We start from the raw sequence: 26567 nt of genomic DNA on the forward strand, positions 1-26567 counted from the left end.
AAGAGTGCTAAATTGGGGGAAGGCCAACTATACCAAAATTCGGCAGGAACTGGGGAATGTAGATTGGGAGCAGCTGTTTGAAGGTAAATCCACTTTTGATATGTGGGAGGCTTTTAAAGACAGGTTAATGAGCGTGCAGGAGAGACATGTTCCTGTGAAAATGAGGGATAGAAATGGCAAGATTAGGGAACCATGGATGACAAGTGAAATTGTGAGACTAGCTAAGAGGAAAAAGGAAGCATACATAAGGTCTAGGCGGCTGATGAAAGACGAAGCTTTGAAAGAATATCGGGAATGTAGGACCAATCTGAAATGATGAATTAAGAGCGCTAAAAGGGGTCATGAAATATCTTTAGCAAACAGGGTTAAAGAAAATCCCAAAGCCTTTTATTCATATATAAGGAGAAAGAGGGTAACTAGAGAAAGGATTGGCCCACCAAAGGACAAAGGAGGAATGTTATGCTTGCAGTCAGAGAAAATGGGTGAGATTCTAAACGAGTACTTTGCATTGGTATTCACCGAGGAGAGGGACATGACGGATGTTGAGGTTAGGAACAGATGTTTGATTACTCTAGGTCAAGTCGGCATAAGGAGGGAGGAATTGTTGGGTATTCTAAAGGGCATTAAGGTGGACAAGTCCCCAGGTCCGGATGGGATCTATCCCAGGTTACTGAGGGAAGCGAGAGAGGAAATAGCTGGTTCCTTAACAGATATCTTTGCAGCATCCTTAAACACAGGTGAGGTCCCGGAGGACTGGAGAATTGCTAATGTTGCCCCCTTGTTTAAGAAGGGTAGCAGGGATAATCCAGGTAATTGTAGACCGGTGAGCCTGACGTCAGTGGCAGGGAAGCTGCTGGAGAAGATACTGAGGGATAGGATCTATTCCCATTTGGAAGAAAATGGGCTTATCAGTGATAGGCAACATGGTTTTGTGTAGGGAAGGTCATGTCTTACCAACTTAATAGAATTCTTTGAGGAGGTGACAAAGTTGATTGATGAGGGAAGGGCTGTCAATGTCATATACATGGACTTCAGTAAGGCCTTTGATAAGGTTCCCCATGGCAGGCTGATGGAGAAAGTGAAGGCACATGGGGTCCAAGGGGTACTAGCTAGATGGATAAAGAACTGGCTGGGCAACAGGAGACAGAGAGTAGCAGTGGAAGGGAGTTTCTCAAAATGGAGACGTGTGACCAGTGGTGTTCCACAGGGATCCGTGCTGGGACCACTGTTGTTTGTGATATACATTAATGATTTGGAGGAAAGTAAAGGTGGACTGATTAGCAAGTTTGCAGACGACACTAAGATTGGTGGAGTAGCAGATAGTGAAGGGGACTGTCAGAGAATACAGCAGAATATAGATAGATTGGAGAGTTGGGCAGAGAAATGGCAGATGGAGTTCAATCAGGGCAAATGCGAGGTGATGCATTTCGGAAGATCCAATTCAAGAGTGAACTATACAGTAAATGGAAAAGTCCTGGGGAAAATTGATGTCCAGAGAGATTTGGGTGTTCAGGTCCACTGTTCCCTGAAGGTGGCAACGCAGGTAAATAGAGTGGTCAAGAAGGCATACGGCATGCTTTCCTTCATCGGACGGGGTATTGAGTACAAGAGTTGTCAGGTCATGTTACAGTTGTATCGGACTTTGGTTCGGCCACATTTGGAATACTGCGTGCAGTTCTGGTCGCCGCATTACCAAAAGGATGTGGATGCTTTGGAGAGGGTGCAGAGGAGGTTCACCAGGATGTTGCCTGGTATGGAGGGCGCTAGCTATGAAGAGACGTTGAGTAGATTAGGATTATTCTCATTAGAAAGACGGAGGTTGAGGGGGGACCTGATTGAGGTGTACAAAATCATGAGAGTTATAGACAGGGTGGATAGCAAGAAGCTTTTTCCCAGACTGGGGGATTCAATTACTAGAGGATACGAGTTCAACGTGAAAGGGGAAACGTTTAGGGGGGATATGAGTGGAAAGCTCTTTACGCAGAGGGTGGTGGGTGCCTGGAACGCGTTGCCAGCGGAGGTGGTAGATGCGGGTACGATGGCGTCTTTTGAGATGTATCTAGACAGATACATGAATGGGCAGGAAGAAAAGAGATACAGACCCTGAGAAAATAGGCGACATGTTTAGATAGAGGATCTGGTTCGGCGCAGGCTTGGAGGGCCGAAGGGCCTGTTCCTGTGCTGCAATTTTCTTTGTTCTTTGTTCTTTGTTCTTTTTTATCTACCTGTGCGGCTGCCTTCAGTGATCTGTGGACAGGTACACCAAGGTCCTTCTGACTTTCTGTACTTCCTTGGGTCCTATCATCCATTGTGTATTCCCTTGCCTTGTTAGTTCTCCAAAATGCATTACCTCACTGTTTTTATGATTGCATTCAATTTGCCACTGCTCCGCGGATCTTACCAGCCCATCTATATCTCCCTGTAATCTAAGGATTTCCACTTCACGATTTACAACACCACCAATGTTCGTGTCATCTGCGAACTTACTGATCATATCTCCTATATTCATGTCTGAATCTTTAATGAACACTACAAACAGCAAGGGTCACAGCACGGATCCCTGTGGTACAGCACTGGTCATAGGCTTCAAATCGCAAAAGCAGCCCTTGACTATTACCCTCTGCCTGCTGCCACTAAGCCAATTTTGGATCCAATTTGCCAAATTGTCCTGCATCCCATGGGCTCTTTCTTTCTTAACCAATCTTCCATGCTTACCCTTCTCAAAAGCCTTACTGAAATCCTTGTATACTGCATCTTCTGCTTTACCCTCTGTTGAAGAAAATCCAGATTGTGCCCAATTGTTGAACAAATTCTCCGGACTCAGACGTTGAGAATCAAACCCTTTATTGCATGATATCATGGGGGAGCACACCTTACCTAAATGCGGTCCAGAGCTACTCCCAAAGAGCTACAGATCGCCGTGGACTTATATAGTATAAAACAAGGCAGAGCTAACAGTTTCACAATTAGATAAGCACCCACAAGGCTGCCTACGTAACGGTGCACCATACAGGGTCCGAGGTCAGCGAAACATCAGTTTCAACAATAACAAGCTAGTTCCTTAATTCAATGCCCACTCCAGACACCATATCTGGCCGTAATGTCTGATTGTGGTTAGTTGCTCTGTCTACAATTTATGACCGTTGGTTGTGGTTAGATTAGCGACAAGCTGTGTCCTGCTTTTCTGCTTCTACAAAGTTATGTAATAATTAGCAAAGCTCAGAAAATTTCTCCAACAATCCCTCCTTTTATCATACCATGATAACACAATATAATCGTATGTGGAGGGGAGAGGTATTTAAAGTAGTCATTGCAGCATTATATCTTTCCTACCATCGCGCTGTAGCAGCCGCAAGGCCAAGCTAGCAATACATGATTGATTAATCTCAGCTTAAATGTCCCCATAAACTCTGTTCTTAAAATTCTAAAATTCTGTTCTCACAGTCCCCGCTTGACTCTTCTACAACCCTTTTAAGAATCCTTACCTTGATCCCACCTCGGTGCCTTTAATGGTCTCTCTTTGTCTCGCAACAGCCTTCAACACTCGGAGGGGTCGCACTCAATACGTCGCCTGCTTATATCACAAGGGGGCAGCGGGAACTCTGTAAAGGCATAAGTTTTGCAGGGGCTTCAATCACTTGTTTACAACATAAAAGGTGGTACACTTGTACATTTACCATGTCATTTAAACATCATTGTTACATAATCGATTGTACAAACATAATACAATTTCATAAAGTACATTGATCATTCATTTGCTCACTTTAAGTACATATGAGAAGGTTATCCAATTACCCTCTAATGGCATAACTAATTGTCCCTCCTTTTACAGAGCAAGCTCGAACACTAATTGCTTTTCGGGTAGCTGTCCAACCTGTGTTCATACATCCTCTTGCATTGCCGAATCAATTTCTTAAGTTGCCAAATTAAGTCTGTCACATATGACGCCATGATACCCAAAACCACTGTCAGGACACGGGAGATAATTCTAAACCAGGTGTGTATCTGCACGTTTGACCCCCAGTTCCATAAGTCCTCCTGCCAGGTAGAATAATTTATCTTGTCAATCTCATCTTGTAGCATCTTCGACTGTTGTTCCAGCTTGCAATGGCTTCCAGCTGCTGTCTCTCTTTACCCAAGCGTGTGAGCAATGGCTGAATAGTATATTCATATCCTCGGAGATAATTTGTCAACTCCTCCTTAATACTTTCTGTCACAGTTATCGTTTCTGTCTTTTGCTCATGGATCTGTACCAGCTCCATTTTCCCTACTCGGGTTGGTATTTGTGGGTTGAACCAAAATGTACTGTTGCTCACCGGACAAGTCCGTTTATGTCCATACTGGTACTCCTTCGCTGTGGTGGTTAAGCAATATCTCCCCTTTCCCATATAGGCCACATGGGTTAGTCCTGACAATGCTTTCCTAGTCTCCATGGTGCAATTTACAGTGGTATTAAATCCGCATTTTTGATTCTGCCGTTTTATATACAGGACGAGGACATCTGATCACCTGGTTTTCCAGACTACACTCAGACAATGGACAATGTTGGTCCAATTACCTCTTTTCCAATTTCCATAACATAGGGTAAAATATCATTGTATTTTATGTAATCTTTTCCCCTTATCACTTCTATATTTTCTACTTCATGTAATTGTATCGCTAACTTATCTCTCAGAATTACAGGTATTCCCAACACTACTCCAATACTCATAGATCCTGTATTTACACATTCCTGACCTTTCCATACCTTAAGTTTTCTGAGTTGGCACCTGATAATTTTATCATTTGTGTGACTAGCTAAGTCCTCCAACTGGGTGTAATTGATCCAAACTGGTACCTGTCCTGCATCAATTTGCCTCCAATTTTCCTTCGTTTGTTCTAACATCCACGGACCATATGTACTACAAACACTTTCATTATTTGAAATGTCATGGACCTCCTTTACCTTTTCTATGATATCATTAATAGTATGAGCATGACCTTCCCGTACTCTCACCAGTCCTGTCACTGTTTTTGACAGATCCTGTCCTACTTTAGCTACACCACTTCTGTGCCTTTTGTTCCTTTTTTAAAAACAATATCCTTTACTAGCTGACTGAGAGTTCTAACCTTCTGGTCCACATTTTCCAAATCTATAGTATTGACAATTGAAGTTCCCGTATTAAAGACTGTGGCTGCGTCATTCACTAAACTGCGTTTATGTCTCTTTCCCTTTATTATTTTCGCATTACCAAATTCCTGTCTCAACAATTGTTACAGTAATACCTTGTACAACTCTCGGGTATTCTCAGGGCACCAGTCAGGTAGCTGGATATCTGAGAAAATCAATATTACCGGTACCAACTCAAGCGTTATATTATCATATACAATTTTATTAGGTTTTATTATCACATGTCTATTTTCTAGTCCTGTAGTCAAGACCGGGCAAGGGAGACCAGTCACTTGTGGCTGTTGGGTCGTAACCTTACTCGTCGGTAATGCGGATGTGGGGTTAACCGTGGGGGTTGGTGCTTATTGTCTGTTTAATCTCATAACCAGAAATAGGAACAGTCCTTTTTTTTAGAGCTTTAATATCTTGTGCTAGGGGAGTTCGAGGATTGTCTGCACACACTTTTGCTCTGTCTCATGCTTTCCCTGTGTTATTATTATTCCCAAATAAGAAACGTTTTCCTTCATTATCGGTGCAATTTTCAGCTTAACTTTCACTCTAACCTTCTGAAGAAAGGTGGAATATCGATGGATTATTATAAAATCCCTGGGAGAGACACGTCCAGATGTACTGTTGTCCCTTGAACGTAAATGCAAATTTATTTTGACACTCTTGTGCCAACTGTATGGACCAGAACCCATTGCTAATGTCCAACACAGTAAACCACAGATTTGTTATTTTCTAAAACTTTGATTGTCCTCTTAAATATCAGATAAATTTCCCTTTTAGTGCTTTAAATAACCACTCATATCAATTAAATTTTGTTATTGATTTCAATTTCTTATGCCCAGACTTGGTTGTACTTTTTGTACGTTAAGGACAGAAATGCTTGCAACTATCTTTTCTTCTCAAGCATTTTGTCTCATTGATAAAGATGCTATGATATTTGATGTCTGCAATTAAGTTTTAAATTCTCAAAACTGCTGGATCTCTTGTTGTGGCATCAGTTTTCATGTGGCCTTGGAACCTGCCGTCACCTGCTAAAAAAGAATCCATTGTGGCTCTGCCCCTGAGCCCAATGGGTTAATTTGTCCAATTCTATCTGTCAACTTAGAAATGTAAAATTTGGCAACGTCCAATATGTATAAATTTGACTCTCAGCAATGCAAAAAGCTGCAGGGAGTTAAGTTCTTTGTTTGTCTCCAAGGGGGCAGAGCAAAACAATCTCAGCTACGTCACTTTACAAAACCTTTCTTTTCTGATCGAAAAGAACTATCTATTGTAAACCTTTTCAATCCTTTTGGTATCCTTAGGGTTTAAAAACAACAAAATCATGTGTAACATATTTCAACTTCAAAGGAAAGCATCTCCATCAGGAAAGACAGCATTTTAGATTAAACTCCAATTGTTTCCAAACTTTTTGTATCTCTTGTCAGAGATTCCTAATCCAAGGAATTTTACGACAAAGATGATTCCAATTCCAATTCATTGCAATAATATTTAAAAATCAAAACTGCCGATGTTATATGAGTGAGTCCTCTGTCCAGAACTTAAGACTCCTCCAAAACTCGACATGCTAAACTTGAAAGTTCATTGTGGTTGCAAATGACATTTCCAGTTCTTCAACTTAAACAGGTCAATTAACCTTAACAGTATTAATTCAATTCATACTTATTAACTTATAATACTTATTAACTACACACAGAACAGAATAGCACGTGCTTATTTTAAAAGATAGGTAAATTACATCATTTTCTTGCTCTTTCTTCAGGCGCCTTTTCAAATGACTGTAATAAAACCAAAAACTAAAGAAAAAGTTATTTAACATTCTTACAACAAAAGACTTAACACTAGGTCCTTACACAAACTTTAATCTTTTTAAACAGACAGAATCTTTCCTATATCTCCTTTTCTATCCTTTCTTTCCCTTAAAACAGTATAACAGTCAGTGAAACATGTTTTCAAATTTAGACTGTAAAATAAAACAATAGCAGAGCTTCCAATTAAATCAATGTTCCAAACCCCAAATTAGATTTCTGCCAGACATCTTCAGACCTTCAAGGCTGCAGCTTATCCCTCAGAAAATTGTTCATTGCCTTTTTACAGTTGCAAAACCAACTAAAAATAAAACTTTAACTTAAAATATAATTCAATTTTATATCCCATTCCTGGGTGCACAATCTTAAATCGAAATGAACACACTCAACAATCACTTTTCACACTCATTCAATTCCAAACAACTTAATAGACTCATGCTTTTAACATTAAAGCCAGACAACAAAGAGTTAACGACAGTCAGTTCTGCAGAATACAAGCTGTTCTTCCCAGTTATTCAATTCATTCGCGGAAGCTTCCGACATTCTCACAGTCGAATCAAAGACACAGTTACTTGTTTTTACTCTCACACATTCCTATCTTTAAAACACATATTTACCGTGGCGCTTCTGCGTCTCCTTCGAGGGGGCAAACGGACGTGGGTCGCCTTTCTCCAGAGGACATGGTTTACTTGTCCCTGGGGGCAACCCTTCCTTCTTGGAAGCCGTTGAGTCCACCCTTACTTCTACTTTCTCAAAACCTTCTAAATTTACGAGTTCTTTTATATGAATCAAGTAGCATTAAAACACAGGAAAACAAACAAGACACAACAAACAAATAGACACAAGGATACGAACAGGCGCAGTTAATGTTAAATTCTCAAGGTCAGCTAACTGGCACACCCCTCTCTCTCAGGCGAACGCTCTTTCGTTCTCCCTCCGTCCCACAGCCTCTCTCTCTGGGGCCAGATTCCGGCTCGTGTACTCAGGAGCAACGATCATGTGCCTGTCGGGTCAATTTGGCAGTTTAGTTACAGCCCCAGTCGTTCACCGTCCCAGACGGTTGTCCTAACTCCTTCTGTCCCACAGCCTCTTTACTCCACCCGGTGGAGGAACAGCTCGTGCAAACTCAAATTAGGATCACCAAATTCCCGGAATTTGGTACTACTACTACACCGAATTCGCCACATTTTACTGGATTTTCCACTTACCTCCTTTTCAACTTCCCTTCGCTGAATTTTAGATCTTTTCTGATCAGGTTTCAGCCAATTCTTCCTTGACCCCTTTGTTCCCTTCGCCCACTTAATTCCTAGCCTTCACGTGGGACGCAGTTGTCCTCTTAATTCCGGCTCAGGCTGGGTGATTGGGATATCAGGGTCGCAGAAAAGTTGACTTACCCCTGATCCTGTCAATTATTTCTTCAATAGGTTCTTTTGGATCCCGTGAAGTCAGGGATCCTGCCGACTACGCCAAACTGTTGAAGAAAATCCTGATTGTGCCCAATTGTTGAACAAATTCTCCGGACTCAGACGTTGAGAATCAAACCCTTTATTGCATGATATCATGGGGGGGCACACCTTACCTAAATGCGGTCCAGAGCTACTCCCAAAGAGCTACAGATTGCCGTGGACTTATATAGTATAAACAAAGGCAGAGCTAACAGTTTCACAATTAGATAAGCACACACAAGACTGCCTACGTAACGGTGCACCATGCAGGGTCCGAGGTCAGCGAAACATCAGTTTCAACAATAACAAGCTAGTTCCTTAATTCAATGCCCACTCCAGACACCATATCTGGCCGTAATGTCTGATTGTGGTTAGTTGCTCTGTCTACAATTTATGACCGTTGGTTGTGGTTAGATTAGCGACAAGCTGTGTCCTGCTTTTCTGCTTCTACAAAGTTATGTAATAATTCGCAAAGCTCAGAAAATTTCTCCAACACCCTCATCGACACATCTTGTGACCTCCTCGAAAAATTCAGTCAATTCAGTTAGACACGATCACCCCCTGACAAAGCCATGCTGACTATCCCTGATTAATCCCTGCCCATCCAAGTGGAGATTAATACTGCCCCTCAGAATTTTTCCAATATTTTCCCAACCATTAATGTTAGACTTACCGGCCTGTAATTACCTGTTTTTCCCTACTACCCTTCTTGAATAATGGTACCACATTCGCTGTTTTCCAGCGCTCTGGTACCTGTCCCGTGGCCAGAGAGGATTTAAAATTTAAAACTCCCTGCTATTTCCTCCCTTGCTTCACCTAACAGCCTGGGATACATGTCATCTGGTCCTGAGGATTTATCTACTTTTAAGCCCGCTAAAAAAACTAATATTCCCTCCCTTTCAACGCTCATATGTTCAAGTATATCCCCCTCCCTGATCTCTACACCTACATCATCCTTCTCCATAGTGAAGACAGATGAAAAGTAATCATTTAAAACCTCACCTATGTCCTCTGACTCCACACACAGATTGCCACCTTGGTCCCTAATGGGCCCTACTCTTTCCCTGCCTTTCCTCTTACCCTGAATATATTTATTAAACGCCTTGGGATTTTCCTTTATCTTGCCAACCAGTGTTTTTTCATGTCCCCTCTTCGCTCTCCTAATTACTTTTGTAAGTACCACTCTGCACTTTCTATACTCCTCTGGTGCCTCCGCTGTTTTCAGCGCTTGGTATCTGCCATAAGCCTCCTTTTTTTCCTGATCCTATTCTCTATATCCCTTGACATCCAGGGTTCCCTGGACATGTTGGACCTACCCTTCACCTTAATGGGTACATGTTGGCTCTGAAGTCCCACAAATTCCTCTTTGAATGACTCCCACTGGTCTGGCGTAGACCTTCCTACAAGTAGCTGCTCTCAGTCCACTTTGGCCAGAATCTGTCTTAGTATATTGAAATCGGGTTTCCCCCAATTCAGTACCTTTATTTCTGGTCCATCTTTGTCCTTTTCCATAACTACCTTAAATCTTACAGAGTTATCGTCACTATCCCTGAAATGCTACCCCACTGACACTTCTATCACTTGACCTGCTTCATTACCAAGGATTAGGTCCAGTACTGCCCCTTTTTTTTAAAGAACATTACAGCGCAGTACAGGCCCTTCGGCCCTCGATGTTGCGCCGACCTGTGAAACCATCTGACCTACACTATTCCATTTTCATCCATATGTCTATCCAATGACCACTTAAATGCCCTTAAAGTTGGCGACTCTACTACTGTTGCAGGCAGGGCGTTCCACGCCCCTACTACTCTCTGAGTAAAGAAACTACCTCTGACATCTGTCCAATATCTATCACCCCTCAACTTAAAGCTATGTCCCCTCGTGTTTGCCATCAGCATCCGAGGAAAAAGACTCTCACTATTCACCCTATCTAACCCTCTGATTATCTTATATGTCTCTATTAAGTCACCTCTCCTCCTCCTTCTCTCCAATGAAAACAACCTCAAGTCCCTCAGCTTTTCCTCGTAAGACCTTCCCTCCATACCAGGCAACATCCTAGTAAATCTCCTCTGCAACATTCTCTTGTAGGACTTTCTACATCCTGGGTCAAAAAGCTCTCTTGTATGCATTTTAAGAATTCTGCCCCTTTAAGCCGTTTGCACTAAGACTACCCCAGTTAATATTGGTGAAGTTGAAGTTCCCTACTATTATTACCCTATTATTTTTACACCTCTCTGAGATTTGCCGACATACCTGCTCCTCTATCTCATCCTGACTGTTTGTAGGCCTGTAGTACACATGCATCCAGCTGATTGCCACTTTTTGTTTTTAAGTTCTACCCAAATGGCCTCATTTGAGTAACATTCTAAGATTTATTTATTTTAAATTAATTTATTAATCAGTGCTAAAAATGTCAGTTAGAGGGGTAAAGTGCTTCACCTGTGAGATGTGGGAGGTCCGTGATGCTCCCAGTGTTTCGGACGACTACATCTGCAGGAAGTGTACCCAGTTTCAGCTCCTCACAGACCGCATGGATCAGTTGGAGCAGCAACTGGATGCACTTACGAGCATTCAGGTGGCAGAAAGCGTCATAGACAGGAGTTTTAGAGAAGTGGTTACATCCAAGGTACAGGAGGATAGATGGGTGACCGCTAGAAGGGGCAGGCAGTCAGTGCAGGAATCCCCTATGGCTATCCCCCTCTATAACAAGTATACCGTTTGGGACACTGTTGGTGGGGGGAATGAACGTTGAGGGGAAAACAACTGCAGCAGCCAGAGCAGTGGCACCAGGGCTGGCACTGTTGTTCAGCAGGGAGGGACAAAGCCAAGAAGAGCAATAATTATAGGGAACTCTATAATCAGGGGCACAGATAGGCGCTTCTGTGGATGTGAAAGAAACTCCAGGATGGTAGGTTGCATCCTTGGTGACAGGAGCAAGGATGTCTCTGAACGGACAGGGGGCATCCTGAAGGGGGCGGTTGTACAGTCAGAGGTTGTGGTACACATCGGTACCAATGACACAGGCAGGAAGAGTGACTAGGTCCTGCAGGGGGAGTTTAGGGAGTTAGGTAGAACGTTAAAAGACAGGACTTCTCGTGTTGTAATCTCTGGATTACTCCCTGTTCCACGTGGCAGTGAGGCTAGAAAAAGAAAGATGGTGCAGCTAAACACGTGGCTGAACTGCTGGTGTAGAAGGGAGGGTTCAGATATCTGGACCATTGGGATATTTTCAGGGACTGGTGGGACCTGTACAAGAAGGACGGGCTGCATCTAAACTGGAGGGGCACAAATATCCCGGCTGGAGGTTCGCTAGTGTCAGTCGGGAGGGTTTAAACTAGTGTGGCAGAGGGGTGGGAACCAGAGCAGTCGGACAACAGGTGAAATAATTGAGGGCGATCGAGTAAATAAGGCCAGTAAGACCAAGAGGAAGAGCAGGCAGGGTGATGTTGCGGAGCACAGCAGGACTGGTGGTCTGAAGTGCATTTGTTTCAATGCGAGAAGTATAACAGGTAAGGCAGATGAACTCAGAGCTTGGATTAGTACTTGGAACTCTGATGTTGCTGCTATTGCAGAGACTTGGTTGAGGGAAGGACAGGATTGGCAGCTAAATGTTCCGGGATTGAGAAGCTTCAGCTGGGATAGAGGGGGATGTAAAAGGGGTTGTGGAATTGCATTACTGGTGAAAGAGAATATCACAGCTGTACTGCGGGAGGACACCTCGGAGGAGTCATGCAGTGAGGCAATATGGGTGGAGCTCAGGAATAGGAAAATGCAGTCACGATGTTGAGGGTTTACTGCAGGCCTCCCAACAGCCAGTGGGAAGTAAAGGAGCAGATATGTAGACAGATTTTGGAAAGATGTAAAAGTAACAGGGTAGTTGTGGTGGGTGATTTTAACTTCCCCTAGATTGACTGGGACTCAGTTAGTGCTAGGGGCTTGGATGAGGCAGGATTAGTAAGGAGGATCCAGGAGGGCTTCTTGAAACAATATGTAGATAGTCCAACTGGGGATGGGGCTGTACTGGACCTGATATTGGGGAATGAGCCCGGCCTAGTGGTCAAACACTCAGTAGGGGAGAATTTCGGGAGCAGTGACCATAATTCCAAAAGTTTTAAGGTCCTTGTGGATCAGGATAAGAGTAGATCTCGGGAGAAGATGCTAAATTGGGGGAAGGCTAATGATAACAACATTAGGCAGGAACTGAAGAATTTAGATTGGGGGTGGCTGTTTGAGGGTAAATCAACATCTGACATGTGGGAGTCTTTCAAACGTCAGTTGATTGGAATCCAGTACTGGCATGTTCCTGTGAGGAAGAAGGATAATTTTGGAAAGTTTCAGGAAGCTTGGATTACGAGGGATATTGTGACCTTCGTTAAAAAGAAAAAGGAAGCATTGGTAAGGGCTAGAAAGCTGGCAACAGACGGAGCCCTTGAGGAATATAAAGAAAGTAGCACGGAACTTAAGAAAGGAGCCAGGAGGGCGAAAAGAGGTCATGAAAAGCCATCGGCAAACAGGATTAAGGAGAATCCCAAGGCGCCTTAGACGGATATAAAGTGCAAGAGGGTAACTAGGGAAAGGGTTGGCCCACTCAAGGACAGAGAAGGGAATCTATGTGTGGAACCAGCGGAAATGGGCGAGGTACTAAATGAGCACTTTGCATCAGTATTCACCAAAGAGAAGGACTTGGTGGAAGATGAGCCGAGGGAAGAGAGTGTAGATAGTCTCACTCATCACATATCAAAAAGGAGGATGTGCTGGGTGTCTTGCAAAGCATTAAGGTAGATAAGTCCCCAGGGCCTGATGGGATCTACCCCAGAATACTGAGGGAGGCTAGGGAAGAAATTGCTGGGACCTTGACAGAAATCTTTACATCCTCATTGGCTACAGGTGAGGTCCCAGAGGACTGGAGAATAGCCAATGTTGTTCCTTTGGTTAAGAAGGTTAGCAAGGATAATTTAAGAAATTATAGGCTGGGGGGACTTCCGTCAGTGGCAGGGAAATTATTGGAGAGCATTCTTCGGGACAGGATTTACTCTCATTAGGAAACAAACGAACTTACTAGCAAGAGGCAGCATGGTTTTGTGAAGGGGAGGTAGTGTCTCACGAATTTGATTGAGTTTTTTGAGGAAGTGACGAAGATGATTGATGAAGGAAGGGCAGTGGATGTTATTTATATGGACTTTAGTAAAGCCTTTGACGACAAGGTCCAGCATGGCAGACTGGTACAAAAGGTGAAGTCACATGGGATCAGAGGTGAGCTGGCAAGATCAATACAGAACTGACTCAGTCAGAGAAGACAGAGTGCAGCAGTGGAAGGGTGCTTTTCTGAATGGAGGGATGTGACTACTTGCGTTCCACAGGGAACTGTGCTGAAAGTTTTGCTCTTTGTAGTATATATAAATGATTTGGAGGAAAATGTTGCTAGTCTGATTAGTAAGTTTGTGGATGACACAAAGCTTGGTGCAGTTGTGGATAGTGATGAGGATAGTCAAAGGATGCAGCAGGATATAGATCGATTGGAGACTTGGGCAGAGAAATGGCAGATGGAGTTTAATCTTGGCAAATGTGAGGTAATGCATTTTGGAAGGTCTAATGCAGGTGGGAAGTATACAATAAATGGCAGCACCCTTAGGAGTATGGACAGGCTGAGGGATCTGGGCGCACAGTTCCACAGGTCACTGAAAGTGGCAATGCAGGTGGATAAGGTAGTCAAGAAGGCATACGCCATGCTTGCCTTCATCGGTCGGGGCATAGAGTATAAATATTGACAAGTCATGCTGCAGCTGTACAGAACTTATTGAGGCCACTCTTGGAATATTGCGTGCAATTCTGGTCGCCACACTACCGGAAGGACATGGAGGCTTTGGAGAGGGTACAGAAGAGTTTTACCAGGATGTTGCCTGGTCTGGAGGGCATTAGCTATGAGGAGAGGTTGAATAAACTCGGATTGTTTTCACTGGAACGACAGAGGTGGAGCGGCGACATGACAGAAGTTTACAAAGCTATGAGCGGCATGGACAGAGTGGATAGTCAGAAGCTTTATCCCAGGGTGGAAGTGTCAGTTACTCGGGGACATAGGTTTAAGGTGAGAGGGGCAAAGTTTAGAGGTGATGTGCGAGGCAAGTTCTTTACTCAGAGGGTGGTGAGTGCCTGGAACCTGCTGCCGGGGGAGGTGGTGGAAGCACGTAGGATAGCGACGTTTAAGAGGCATCTTGACAAATACATGACTAGGATGGGAATAAAGGGATACGTTCCCCGGAAGTGCAGAAGGTTTAATTTTGGCAGGCATCAAGATCAGCGCAAGCTTGAATGGCCGAATGGCCTGTTCCTGTGCTGTACTGTTCTTTGTTCTTTGAGTGACCACCGCAAGTCCTTGTGGAGACGAAGTCCCGCCTTCACATTGAGGATACCGTCCATCGTGTTGTGTGGCACTATCACCGTGCTAAATGGGATAGATTTCGAACCTATATAGCAATGCAAAACTGAGCATCCATGAGGCGCTGTGGGCCATCAGCAGCAGCAGAATTGTACTCATCCACAATCTGTAACCTCATGGCCCGGCATATCCCCCACTCTAGCATTTCCATCAAGCCAGCAGACCAATCCTGGTTCAATGAAGAGTGCAAGAGGGCATGCCAGGAGCAGCACCAGGCATACCTCAAAATGAGGTGTCAACCTGGTGAAGCTGCAACCCAGGACTACTTGCATGCCAAACTGCTTAACAGCATGCGATAGAAAGAGCTAAGCGATCCCATAAGCAACGGATCAGATCTAAGCTCTGCAGTCCTGCCACATACAGTCGAGAATTGTGGTGGACAATTAAACAACTAACTGGAGGAGGTGGCTTCACAAATATCCCCATCCTCAATGATGTGGGAGCCCAGCGCATCAGTGCGAAAGATAAGGCTGAAGCATTTTCAACAATCTTCAGCCAGATGTGCCGAGTGGATGATCCATCTCAGCCTCCGCCTGAAGTCCCCAGCATCACAGATGCCAGACTTCAGCCAATTCGATTCACTCCACGTGATATCAAGAAACGACTGAAGGCACTGGACACTGCAAGAGCTGTGGGCCTTGACAATATTCCGGCAATAGTACTGAAGACCTGTGCTCCAGAACTTGCCGGACCCCTAGCCAAGCTGTTCCAGTGCAACTCCAACACTGGCATCTACCGTGCAATGTGCAAAATTGCCCAGGTCTGTCCTGTACACCAAAAGGAGGACAAGTCCAACCCGGCCAATTACCGCCCCATCAGCCTACTCTCAATCATCAGTAAAGTGTTGGAAGATGTCATCAACAGAGCCGTCAGGCGACATTTGCTTAGCAATAACCTGCTCAGTGACGCTCAGTTTGGATTCCGCCAGGGCCACTCAACTCCTGATCTCATCACAGCCTTGGTTCAAACATGGAGAAAAGAGCTGAACTCAAGAGGTCCGGTGAGATTGACTGCCCTTGACATCAAGGCAGCATTTGACCGAGTACGCCATCAAGGAGCCCTAGCAAAACAGAGGTCAATGGGAATCAGGGGGAAAACCCTCCGCTGGCTGGAGTGATACCGAGCGCAAAGTAAGATGGCTGTGGTTGTTGGAGGTCAAGCTCCAGGTCATCACTGCAGGAGTTCCTCAGGGTAGTGTCCTAGGCCCAACTATCTTTGGCTGCTTCATCAATGACCTTCCTTCAATCATCAGGTCAGAAGTGGGGATGTTCGCTGATGATTGCACAATGTTCAGCACCATTCGTGACTCCTCAGATACTGAAGCAGTCCGTGCAGAAATGCAGCAAGACCTGGACAATATCCAGGCTTGGGCTGATAAGTGACAAGTTACATAGACACCACACAAGTGCCAGGCAATGGCCATCTCAAACAAGAGAAAATCCAACCATCGCCCCTTGACATTCAACGGCATTACCATCGCTGAATCCCCCACTATCAACATCCTATGGGCTACCATTGACCAGAAACTGAACTGGACCAGCCATATAAATACCTTGGCTACAAGAGCAGGTCAGATGCTGGGAATCCTGAGGTGAGTAACTCACCTCCTGACTCCCCATAGCCTGTCTACCATTTGCAAAGTATAAGTCAGGAGTGTGATGGAATGCTCTCCACTTGCCTGGATGGGTGCAACTTCAACAACATTCAAGAAGCTCGACACCATCCAGGACAAAGCAGCCCACTTGATTGACACACCATCTACAAACATTCACTCCCTTAACCACCGACCCACAGTGGCAGCATTGTGTACCATCTACAAGATGCACTGCAGCAATGCACCAAGGCTCCTTAGACAGCACCTTCCAAACCCGCGACCACTTCCAACTAGAAGGACAAGAGCAACAAATACATGGGAACACCACCACCTGAAAGTTACCCTCCAAGTCACACACCATCCTGACTTGGAACGATATCACAGTTCCTTCACTGTCGCTTGGTCAAAATCCTAGAACTCCCTTCCTAACAGAACTGTGGATGTACCTACCCCAAATGGACTGCAGCGATTCAAGAAGGCAGCTCACCACCACCTTCTGAAGGGCAATTAGGGATGGTCAATAAATGCTGGCATAGCTAGTGACGCCCACATCCCTTGAATGAATATAAAAAAACAATCCTTAATTAACCTGCACCTTTCGAAGTGACAGTTTATCCTGTCGCGCAGAATAGATTCCAATAATTTGCGCACTACTGAGGTTAGACTGACTGGCCTGTAATTATTTGGTCTATCCTTCGCTGCCTTTTTAAACAGAGATGCAACAACAAAGGGGGTGATGAGCCATGATTACATTGAATGTCGGGGCAGTTTCAATCGGATGAACAGTCTACTCCTACTCCTATGTTCCTAAGTGAAGCCTCTGGACCTGAATGAATCAGGACCTATCACTTCTTCGTAAACATCTCCCCAAATTAAAAGCAATGTCTTTTGTGTGATTATCCACAGACTAGTGCTTTACATTAAGAATTATTTACAAGCCAAATCCAGGAAGCTTCTGGTGACTTATTTTTTTAAAAACCCACAAAGTTCAGCATCTCTTCAAGATTCATAATGAATCAATGTTAATAATTCAAATGTAAGTCCTTGAAACATATTTCACACCAAAAAATGGATGTACTCTTGTAACACACCCAGTGCAGCATATCCAGGCATCACGATCTATGGCCTGCCCTTTCCACTGCTGATGGTCGGTGTAGCACACACACTTGTTCAGGGTATCCTTGAAACATTTACATGAGGCTCCTCTGTTCCGTTTACCAGTGGTCAGTTATCCGTGCAACACGATCTTGGTCAGGCAACTGTTGACCATCTGGGCAATGTGACCCACCCAACGTAGTGGTTTTGCCGGAGAATGGCCTCAATGCTGGTGATGTTTGCTATTTCCAGGACTTCAATGCATGTGATCTGGTCCTGCCAGTGTGTCTTGATGATGCAGAGCCAGCGCTGATGGAAGCGCTCTAGAAGGCGTACATGATGGCCATCTGGGACCCATGACTCGCCATCATACCGAAGGGTGATGAGGACTACAGCTTTGTACACTTTGAGTTTAGTTTGTACATTTCAGTACATCACTGGATATACAGTTGCAAATCGTTCTCACTGTTCAGTCAAACTAATAGCTTTGCTCAGAGTGATGTATAATTTCCTGTTTATTTCTGTTCCTCACAGTTAATTTGGTGACAATTGTGGTCCTGTCTCGGAAAAAGTGTGGTCTCTCCAAATGTGTCACTCAATACCTGGTGGCCATGGCAGCGGCAGATCTACTGGTCATCATCCTTGACCTGATGCTGAGGCAGATTCCAATTGTCTTTCGGGAACAGCTTCTTTTCATGTGGAACCTCCGTGTATGTAATATTCACGCCGTCCTGCTTTATGCAGCCACAGACTGTTCTGTCTGGTTCACCGTCACTTTCACCTTTGATCGATTTGTGGTCATTTGTTGCCAGAAGCTGAAAAGTAAATATTGCAACGAGAAAACGGCGCCTGTGGTTCTGGGAACAGTGACTGTGCTGAGCTGTTTAAAGAATATTTTCTGGTACTTTATGTTCAGGAATGAATATATGATGCTGATCCTTCCATGGTTTTGTTTTGTAACACAAGAGGTTGCACAATCCCGGATGTGGGCGATAATTGAGACACTTCACCACATTCTAACCCCATGTGTTCCATTTGTCCTCGTTCTACTGCTCAATTCTTTAACTGTCAAATGCATTTTAGTGACCAGTAGAGCCCGCTGGAGACTTCGGAGCCACAACAATGGGTACAGTCCCAGAGACCCAGAGATGGAGAGCCGAAGGAAGTCTATCATTTTATTGTTTGCCATCTCGGGGAATTTCATACTGTTGTGGGCAATGTTTATGGTGTATTCTATATGGATCCGAATGTGGAGTATGGGAGATCAGTCTGTATATATACCTTTTTATGTACAACAAATGGGAGTCATGCTTCAGCTCCTGAGTTGCTGCACAAACACTTGTATTTATGCAGTGGCGCAGACTAAGTTTCGGGAGCAGTTGAAGAATGTGGTGAAATATGCCTTTGCTGTAATTGTTAGATTCATGAAATAATGTGAAAAACTGAAGCATTTCGAGCATCAGAAATCTAGCCCACCTCATTTTATGCTCAGCCAATGCTCCATCACTAGCTTAGCGATATCGTAAATTGCTGCTGTGAATTCGGAATCTGTCGTCTGTCGTCAGCATAAAATGACCAAAGAAAAATCACTTAAACTGATCGTATCAAATATCACTTAAAATGGTCACAATAAATATTATTTAAACAGGTTGCAGCAAATATTACTTGAAATGATCACAGAAAATAGCACTCAAAGTTTTCACAGCAAATATCCCGTAAAGTACTCACAAATATCCTTTCAATGGATAAAGCAAACATCACTTAAAACTGCCATTGCGAATATCACTGAAATGATAAAAACGAAAAACACTAAATGGACGCAGGAAATATCACATTGATTCGCCACAGAAAATGTAATTTTAAATGGTCACAGGAAATATCGCTTAAAATATTCAAAGCAAATATCACAAGCACTGAACACAACGGTCAAAACAAATATCAATTAAAATTTTCCAAACAAATGTCAATCAAAATTGTCGCAGCAAATATCACTTAAAATGTGCAGAGCAAATATTGTTTGAAATGATTGCAATAACTATCTCGTTTAATGGTCACAAATATTCATTAAACAGGAGACGGTAAATGCCCTGAAGAAAAGTCACAGCAACTATTATTTAAAATGGTCAAATATCACTTACAATGGTCACAGCAAATGTTGCACAAAATGATCACAAATATCCCTTAAAATGAACAGAGAATAGATCACTTAAAATGGTCAAAATGAATAACACTTAACTGGGCATAACAAATATCGCATGGAGTAGCCATAGGAAATATCACTTAAAATGTTTACAGCAAATATCACTTACGATGAACACAACATATATCAATCAAAATGGTCACACAAAATATCTCTGGAAATGTTCAAAGCAAATATCATTTAAACAAGTAACCGTAAATATCACAAAAAAGTGACAACAATTATCTCTAAAAATGCGAACTAAACACAGCAAATAACACTTACAATGAAAACAACTTATATCAATTAAAATGGTCACAGAAAATATCTCTTAAAATGCTACGTTCAATAATTGTTTTTAGCGATTATCATTTAAGTGATTTTAGCAATGGCAGCTTTAAGTAAAGTTTGCTTTGTGCATTTAAAGGATATTTGTGGCCATTTTATGGATATTTGCTGCGGCAAATTTGAACAAATAACAAAGAACAGTACAGCACATGAATGGGCCATTCGGCCCTCCAAGCCTGCGCCGATCTTAATGCCTGCCTAAACTATAATCTTCTGCACCTCCGGGGACCGTATCCCTTTATTCCCATCCTATTCATGTATTTGTCAAGATGCCTCTGAAACGTTGCTATCGTACCTGCTTTCACCATCGCCCCCGGCAGCAAGTTCCAGGCACTAACCACACTCTGTGTAAAGAACTTGCCTCGCACATCCCCTCTAAACTTTGCCCCTCTCACCTTAAACCTATGTCCCCTAGTAACTGACTCTTCCACCCTGGGAAAAAGCTTCTGACTATCCACACATAACTTTGCAAACCTCGATCATGTCGCCCCTCCACATCTGTCGTTCAAGTGAAAACAATCCGAGATTAGCCAACCGAATGCCTTCTTGACTACCTTATCCACCTGCGTTGCCACTTTCAGTGACCTGTGGACCTGTACGCCCAGATCCCTCTGCCTGTCAATACTCCTAAGGGTTCTGCCATTTACTGTATACCTCCCACCTGCATTAGACCTTCCAAAATGCATTACTTCACATTTGTCAGGATTAAACTCCATCTGTCATTTCTCTGCCCAAGTCTCCAACCGATCTATATCCTGCTGTATCCTCTGACAATCCTCAACACTATCCTCAACTGTACCAACATTTGTGTCGTCCACAAATCTTACTAATCTGACCAGCTACATTTTCCTCCAAATCATTTATATATACCACAAACAGCAAAGGTCCCAGCACTGATCCCTGCGGCACACCACTAGTCACATCCCTCCATTCAGAAAAGCACCCTCCACTGCTACCCTCTGTCTTCTATGACTGAGCCAATTCTGTGTCCATCTTGCCAGCTCACCTCTGATCCCATGTGCCTTCACCATTTGTCCCAGTCTGCCATGAGGGACCTTGTCAAAGGCTTTACTGAAGTCCATATAGATAACATCCACTGCCCTTCCTTCATCAATAATCTTTGTCACTTCCTCAAAAAAATCAATCAAATTAGTAAGACACGACCTCCCCTTTACAAAACCATGCTGCCTCTCGCTCTAAATCCATTTGTTTCCAAATGGGAGTAAATCCTATCCCGAAGAATCCTCTCTAATAATTTCCCTGCCACTGACGTAAGGCTCACCGGCCTATAATTTCCTGGATTATCCTTGCTACCCTTCTTAAACAAAGGCACAACATTGGCTATTCTCCACTCCTCTGGGACTTCACCTGTAGCCAATGAGGATGCAAAGATTTCTGTCAAGGCCCCAGCAATTTCTTCCCTTGCCTCCCTCAGTATTCTGGGGTAGTTCCCATCAGGCCCTGGGGACTTATCTACCTTAATGCTTTGCAAGACACCCAACACCTCCTCCTCTTTCATAAGGAGATGTTTAAGACTATCTACACTCCCTTCCCTTGGCTCATCGTCCACCAAGTCCTTCTCTTTGCTAAATACTGATACAAAGTACTCATTTATTACCTCGCCCATTTCCTCTGGCTCCACACATAGATTCCCTTCTCTGTCCTTGAGTGGGCCAACCCTTTCCCTAGTTACCCTCTTGCTCTTTATATACGTATAAGCAGCCTTGGGGTTTTCCTTGAACCTGTTGGCCAATGACTTTTCATGACTCCTTTTAGCCCTCCTGACGCCTTGCTTAAGTTCATTTCTACTGTCTTTATATTCCTCAAGGGATTCGTCTGTTCCTAGCCTTCCAGCACTTACGAATACTTCCTTTTGCTTTTTGACAAGGCTAACAATATCCCGCGTTATCCAAGATTCCCGAAACTTGCCAAACTTATCCTTCTTCCTCACAGGAACATGCTGGTCCTGTATTCTAATCAACTGACGTTTGAAAGATACCCACATGTCAGATGTTGATTTACCCTCAAACAGCCGCCCCCAATCTAAATTCTTCAGTTCCTGCCTAATGCAAAGAACAAAGAACAAAGAACAGTACAGCACAGGAACCGGCCATTTGGACCTGCAAGCCTGCACCCATCTTTTCGCCTGCCTAAACTAAAACCTGCTTCACTTCGGGGGGCCGTATCCCTCTACTCCCATCCTGTCCATGTATTTTATATTGTTATAATTAGCCTACCCCAAGTTAGCACTTTCACCCGAGGACTACTCTTATCATTATCCACATGTACCTTAAAACTGACGGATTTATGGCCACTGTTCCGAAATGCCCCCCTACTGAATCTTCAACCACCTGGCCGGGCTCATTCCCCAATACCAGGTCCAGTACGGCCCCATCACAAGTTGGACTATCAACATATTGTTTCAAGAAGCCCTCCTGGCGGCTCCTCACAAATTCTGCCCCATCCAAGCCCCTAGCACTAAGTGAGTCCCAGTCAATATAGGGAAAGTAAAAATCACCCACCACGACAACCCTGTTACCTTTACATCTTTCCAAAATATGTCTACATATCTGCTCCTCTACCTCCTGCTGGCTGTTGGGAGGCCTGTCATAATCCCCCAACATCGTGACTGCACCCTTCCTATTCCTGAGCTTCACGCTTGTTTGCCTCCCTGCACGACCCCTCCGAGGTGTCCTCCTGCAGTACAGCTGTGATATTGTTCTTAGCAAGTGATGCAACACCCCCACCCCTTTTACATCCCCCTCTATCCCGCCTGAAGCTTCCAAATCCTGGAACATTTAGCTTCCAATCCTGTCCTGCCCTAAACTTAGTCTCTGTAATAGCAACAACATCATGGTTCCAAGTACTAATCCAAGCTCTAAGTTCATCTACCTTACCTGTTATACTTCTCACATTGAAACAAATGCACTTCAGACCACCAGTCCCGCTGTGCTCCACAACATCAACACCTGCTCTTCCTCTCAGTCTTACTGGGCTTATTTCCTAGTTTCCCTTCATTTAGTTCACTTGCTGTACCACTGCTCTGGTTCCCACCCCCCACCACACTAGTTGAAACCCTTCCAAGTGACGCTAACAAACCTCACAACCAGGATATTTGTGCCCCTCCAGTTTAGATGCAACCCGTCCTTCTTGTACAGGTCCCATCTGTCCCTGAAGAGATCCCAATGGTCCAGATATCTGAAACCCTCCCTTCTACACCGGCTGTTCAGCCATGTGTTTAGCTGCATTACCCTCCTGTTTCTAGCCTCACTGGCACATGGCACAGGGAGCAATCCCGAGACTACAACGCTAGAGGTCCTGTCTCTTAACTTTCTACCTAACTCTCTAAACTCCCCCTGCAGGACATCGTCACTCTTCCTGCCGATGTCATTGGTACCGATGTGTAACACAACCTCTGGCTGTTCACCCTCCCCTTTCAGAATACCCCCTGTCCGTTCAGAGACATCCTTGACCCTGGCACCAGGGAGGCAGCATGCCATCCTGGAGTCTCTTTCACGTCCACAGAAGCGCCTATTTGTGCCACTGACTATAGAGTCCCCTATAACTATTGCTCTTCTGCGATTTGTCCCTCCTTGCTGAACAACAGTGCCAGCTGTGGTGCCACTGCTCTGGCTGCTGCTGTGTTCCCCTGATAGGCCATCCCCCCAACTGTATCCAAAACGGTATACTTGTTAGAGAGGGAGATAGCCACAGGGGATTCCTGCACTGACTGCCTGCCCGTCCTCGCGGTCACCCATCTATCTGCCTGCACCTTGGGTGTAACCACTTCTCTAAAACTCCTGTCTGTGACGCTTTCCGCAACCTGCATGCGCCTAAGTGTATCCAGTGGCTGCTCCAACGGATCCATACGGTATGTGAGGAGCTGCAACTGGGTGCACTTCCTGCAGACGCAGTCGTCTGGAACGCTGGATGCGTCATGGACTTCCAACATCTTACAGGTGAAGCAATTCACCCCTCCAATTGACATTTCAAGCACTAATTAATAAATTAATTTAAAATAAATAAATACTTATTAAATCCTTACTAAATTGTGATAATTAACTGCATGGTCCCTAGTGCTAGCTTAATACCATACATATTAAATGCTGAATGAAGAAAGAGGAAGCACTGAGGATAAAGGGAGAACAGAGACAGAGAGAGAACTGAAGACAGAGAGAGAAATGAATTCAGAGGGAGAACTGAAGACAGGATGAACTGATCACAGAAAGAGAACTGAAGACAGATGGAGTAATGAAGACAGAGGGAGAAATGAAGAAAGGGTGGATTGAAGACACAGAGAGGTCACAAGTCAGAGGGAGATTGTCGACGGAGAGAGAGCTGAAGTCAGAGGGAGAACTGAAGACAGGGTGAACTGATCACAGAAAGAGAATTGAATGCAGATGGAGGAATGAAGACAGAGGGAAAAATGAAGAAAGGGTGGACTGAAGACAAAAAGAGATCTAAAGTCAGAGGGAGAACAGAAGACAGAGAGAGAAGTGAAGTCAGAGGGACAACTGAAGACAGGGTGAACTGATCACAAAAAGAGAACTGAAGACAGATGGAGTAATGAAGACAGAGGGAGAAATGAAGAAAGGATGAACTGAAGACACAGAGAGATCTAAAGTCAGAGGGAGACTGTCGACAGAGAGAACTGAAGTCAGAGGGAGAACTGAAGACACGGTGAACTGATCACAGAAAGAGAACTGAAGACAGATGGAGTAATGAAGATAGAGGGAGAAATGAAGAAAGGGTGGACAGATCACAGATAGAGAACTGAACGCAGATGGAGTAATGAAGACAGAGGGAGAAATGAAGAAAGGGTGGACTGATTGCAGGAAGAGAACAGAATGCAGATGGAGTAATGAAGACAGAGGGAGAAATGAAGAAAGGGTGGAATGATTTAAGAAAGAGAACTGAATGCAGATGGAGTAATGAAGACAGAGGGAGAAATGAAGAAAGTGTGGACTAAAGACACAGAGAGATCTCAAGTCAGAGGGAGAATGCCGACAGAGAGAGAACTGAAGTCAGAGAGAGAACTGAAGACAGGGAGAACTGATCATAGAAAGAGATCTTAATGCAGATGGAGCAATGAAGACAGTGAGAAATGAAGAAAGGGTGGACTTAAGACACAGAGAGATCTTAAGTCAGAGGGAAAGTATTGACAGAGAGCGAGCTGAAGTCAAAGGGAGAACTGAAGAAATGGTGGAGTGAAGACACAGAGAGATATAAAGTCAGAGGGAGACTGTCGACAGAGAGAACTGAAGTCAGAGGGAGAACTGAAGGCAGGGCGAACTGATCACAAAAAGAGAACTGAAGACAGATGGAGTAATGCTGAAAGGGTGGACTGAAGACACAGAGAGATCTAAAGTGAGAGGGAGACTGTCGACAGAGAGATGGCTGAAGTCAGACGGAGAACTGAAGGCAGGGTGAACTGATCACAGAAAGAGATCAGAATGCAGATGGAGTAATGAATACAGAGGGAGAAATGAAGAAAGGGTGAACTGATTACAGGAAGAGAACAGAATGCAGATGGAGTAATGAAGACAGAGGGAGAAATGAAGAAAGGGTGGACTGAAGATACAGAGAGATATAAAGTCAGAGGGAGAATGTCGACGGAGAGAGAGCTGAAGTCAGAGGGAGAACTGAAGGCAGGGAGAACTGATCACAGAAAGAGAACTGAATGCAGATGTAGTAATGAAGACAGAGAGAGAACTGAAGACAGGATGAACTGATCACAGAAAGAGAACTGAATGCAGATGGAGTAATGAAGACAGAGGGTGAAATGAAGAAAGGGTGGACTGATCACAGAAAGAGAACTGAATGCAGATGTAGTAATGAAGACAGAGAGAGAGAACTGAATACAGGATGAACTGATGACAGAAAGAGAACGGAATGCAGATGGAGTAATGAAGACAGAGGGAGAAATGAAGAAAGGGTGCACTCAATACACAGAGAGATAGAAAGTCAGAGGAAGACTGTCTTCAGAGAGAGAACTGAAGTCAGAGAGAGAACTGAAGACAGGGTGAACTGATCACAGAAAGAGAACTGAATGCAGATGGAGTAAAGATGACAGAGGGAGAAATGAAGACAGGGTGAACTGATCACAGAAAGAGAACTGAATGCAGATGGAGCAATGAAAACAGAGGGAGAAATGAAGAAAGGGTGGACTGAAGACACAGAGAGATCTAAAGTGAGATTGCGACTTTCGACAGAGAGAGATCTGAAGTCAGAGCGAGAACCGATGGCAGGGTGAACAGATCACAGAAAGAGAACAGAATGCAGATGGAGTAATGAAGACAGAGGGAAAATGAAGAAAGGGTGGAATGATCACAGAAAGAGAACTGAATGCAGATTGAGAAATCAAGAAAGAGGGCGAAATGAAGAAAGGGTGGACTGAAGACACAGAGAGATCTAAAGTGAGAGGGAGACTGTCGACAGAGAGATGGCTGAAGTCAGACGGAGAAATGAAGGCAGGGTGAACTGATCACAGAAGGAGAACAGAAT

The 26567-nt window shown here is 44.1% G+C and overlaps 1 protein-coding gene across 1 annotated transcript; it reads left to right on the forward strand.

Moving 5' to 3' along the window:
* Nucleotides 1–14047: 14047 nt before the first annotated feature.
* Nucleotides 14048–18969, forward strand: LOC137358999 (probable G-protein coupled receptor 139). Its single transcript, XM_068025144.1, has 2 exons — nt 14048–14153; nt 18071–18969. Exons 1-2 carry the CDS (start codon nt 14048–14050, stop codon nt 18967–18969), a joined length of 1005 nt encoding a protein of 334 aa, XP_067881245.1.
* Nucleotides 18970–26567: the final 7598 nt, after the last annotated feature.

This window comes from Heterodontus francisci, unplaced genomic scaffold (assembly GCF_036365525.1).
Source record: "Heterodontus francisci isolate sHetFra1 unplaced genomic scaffold, sHetFra1.hap1 HAP1_SCAFFOLD_348, whole genome shotgun sequence".
Lineage (NCBI taxonomy): Eukaryota > Metazoa > Chordata > Chondrichthyes > Heterodontiformes > Heterodontidae > Heterodontus > Heterodontus francisci.

Coding starts and splice junctions, on each gene's coding strand:
- LOC137358999 (XM_068025144.1), top strand. CDS start 14,048: ATGGACAGGCTGAGGGATCTGGGCGCACAGTTCCACAGGTCACTGAAA. Junction 14,154..18,070: donor CGCCATGCTTGCCTTCATCG/GTCGGGGCATAG, acceptor TGTTCCTCACAG/TTAATTTGGTGACAATTGTG.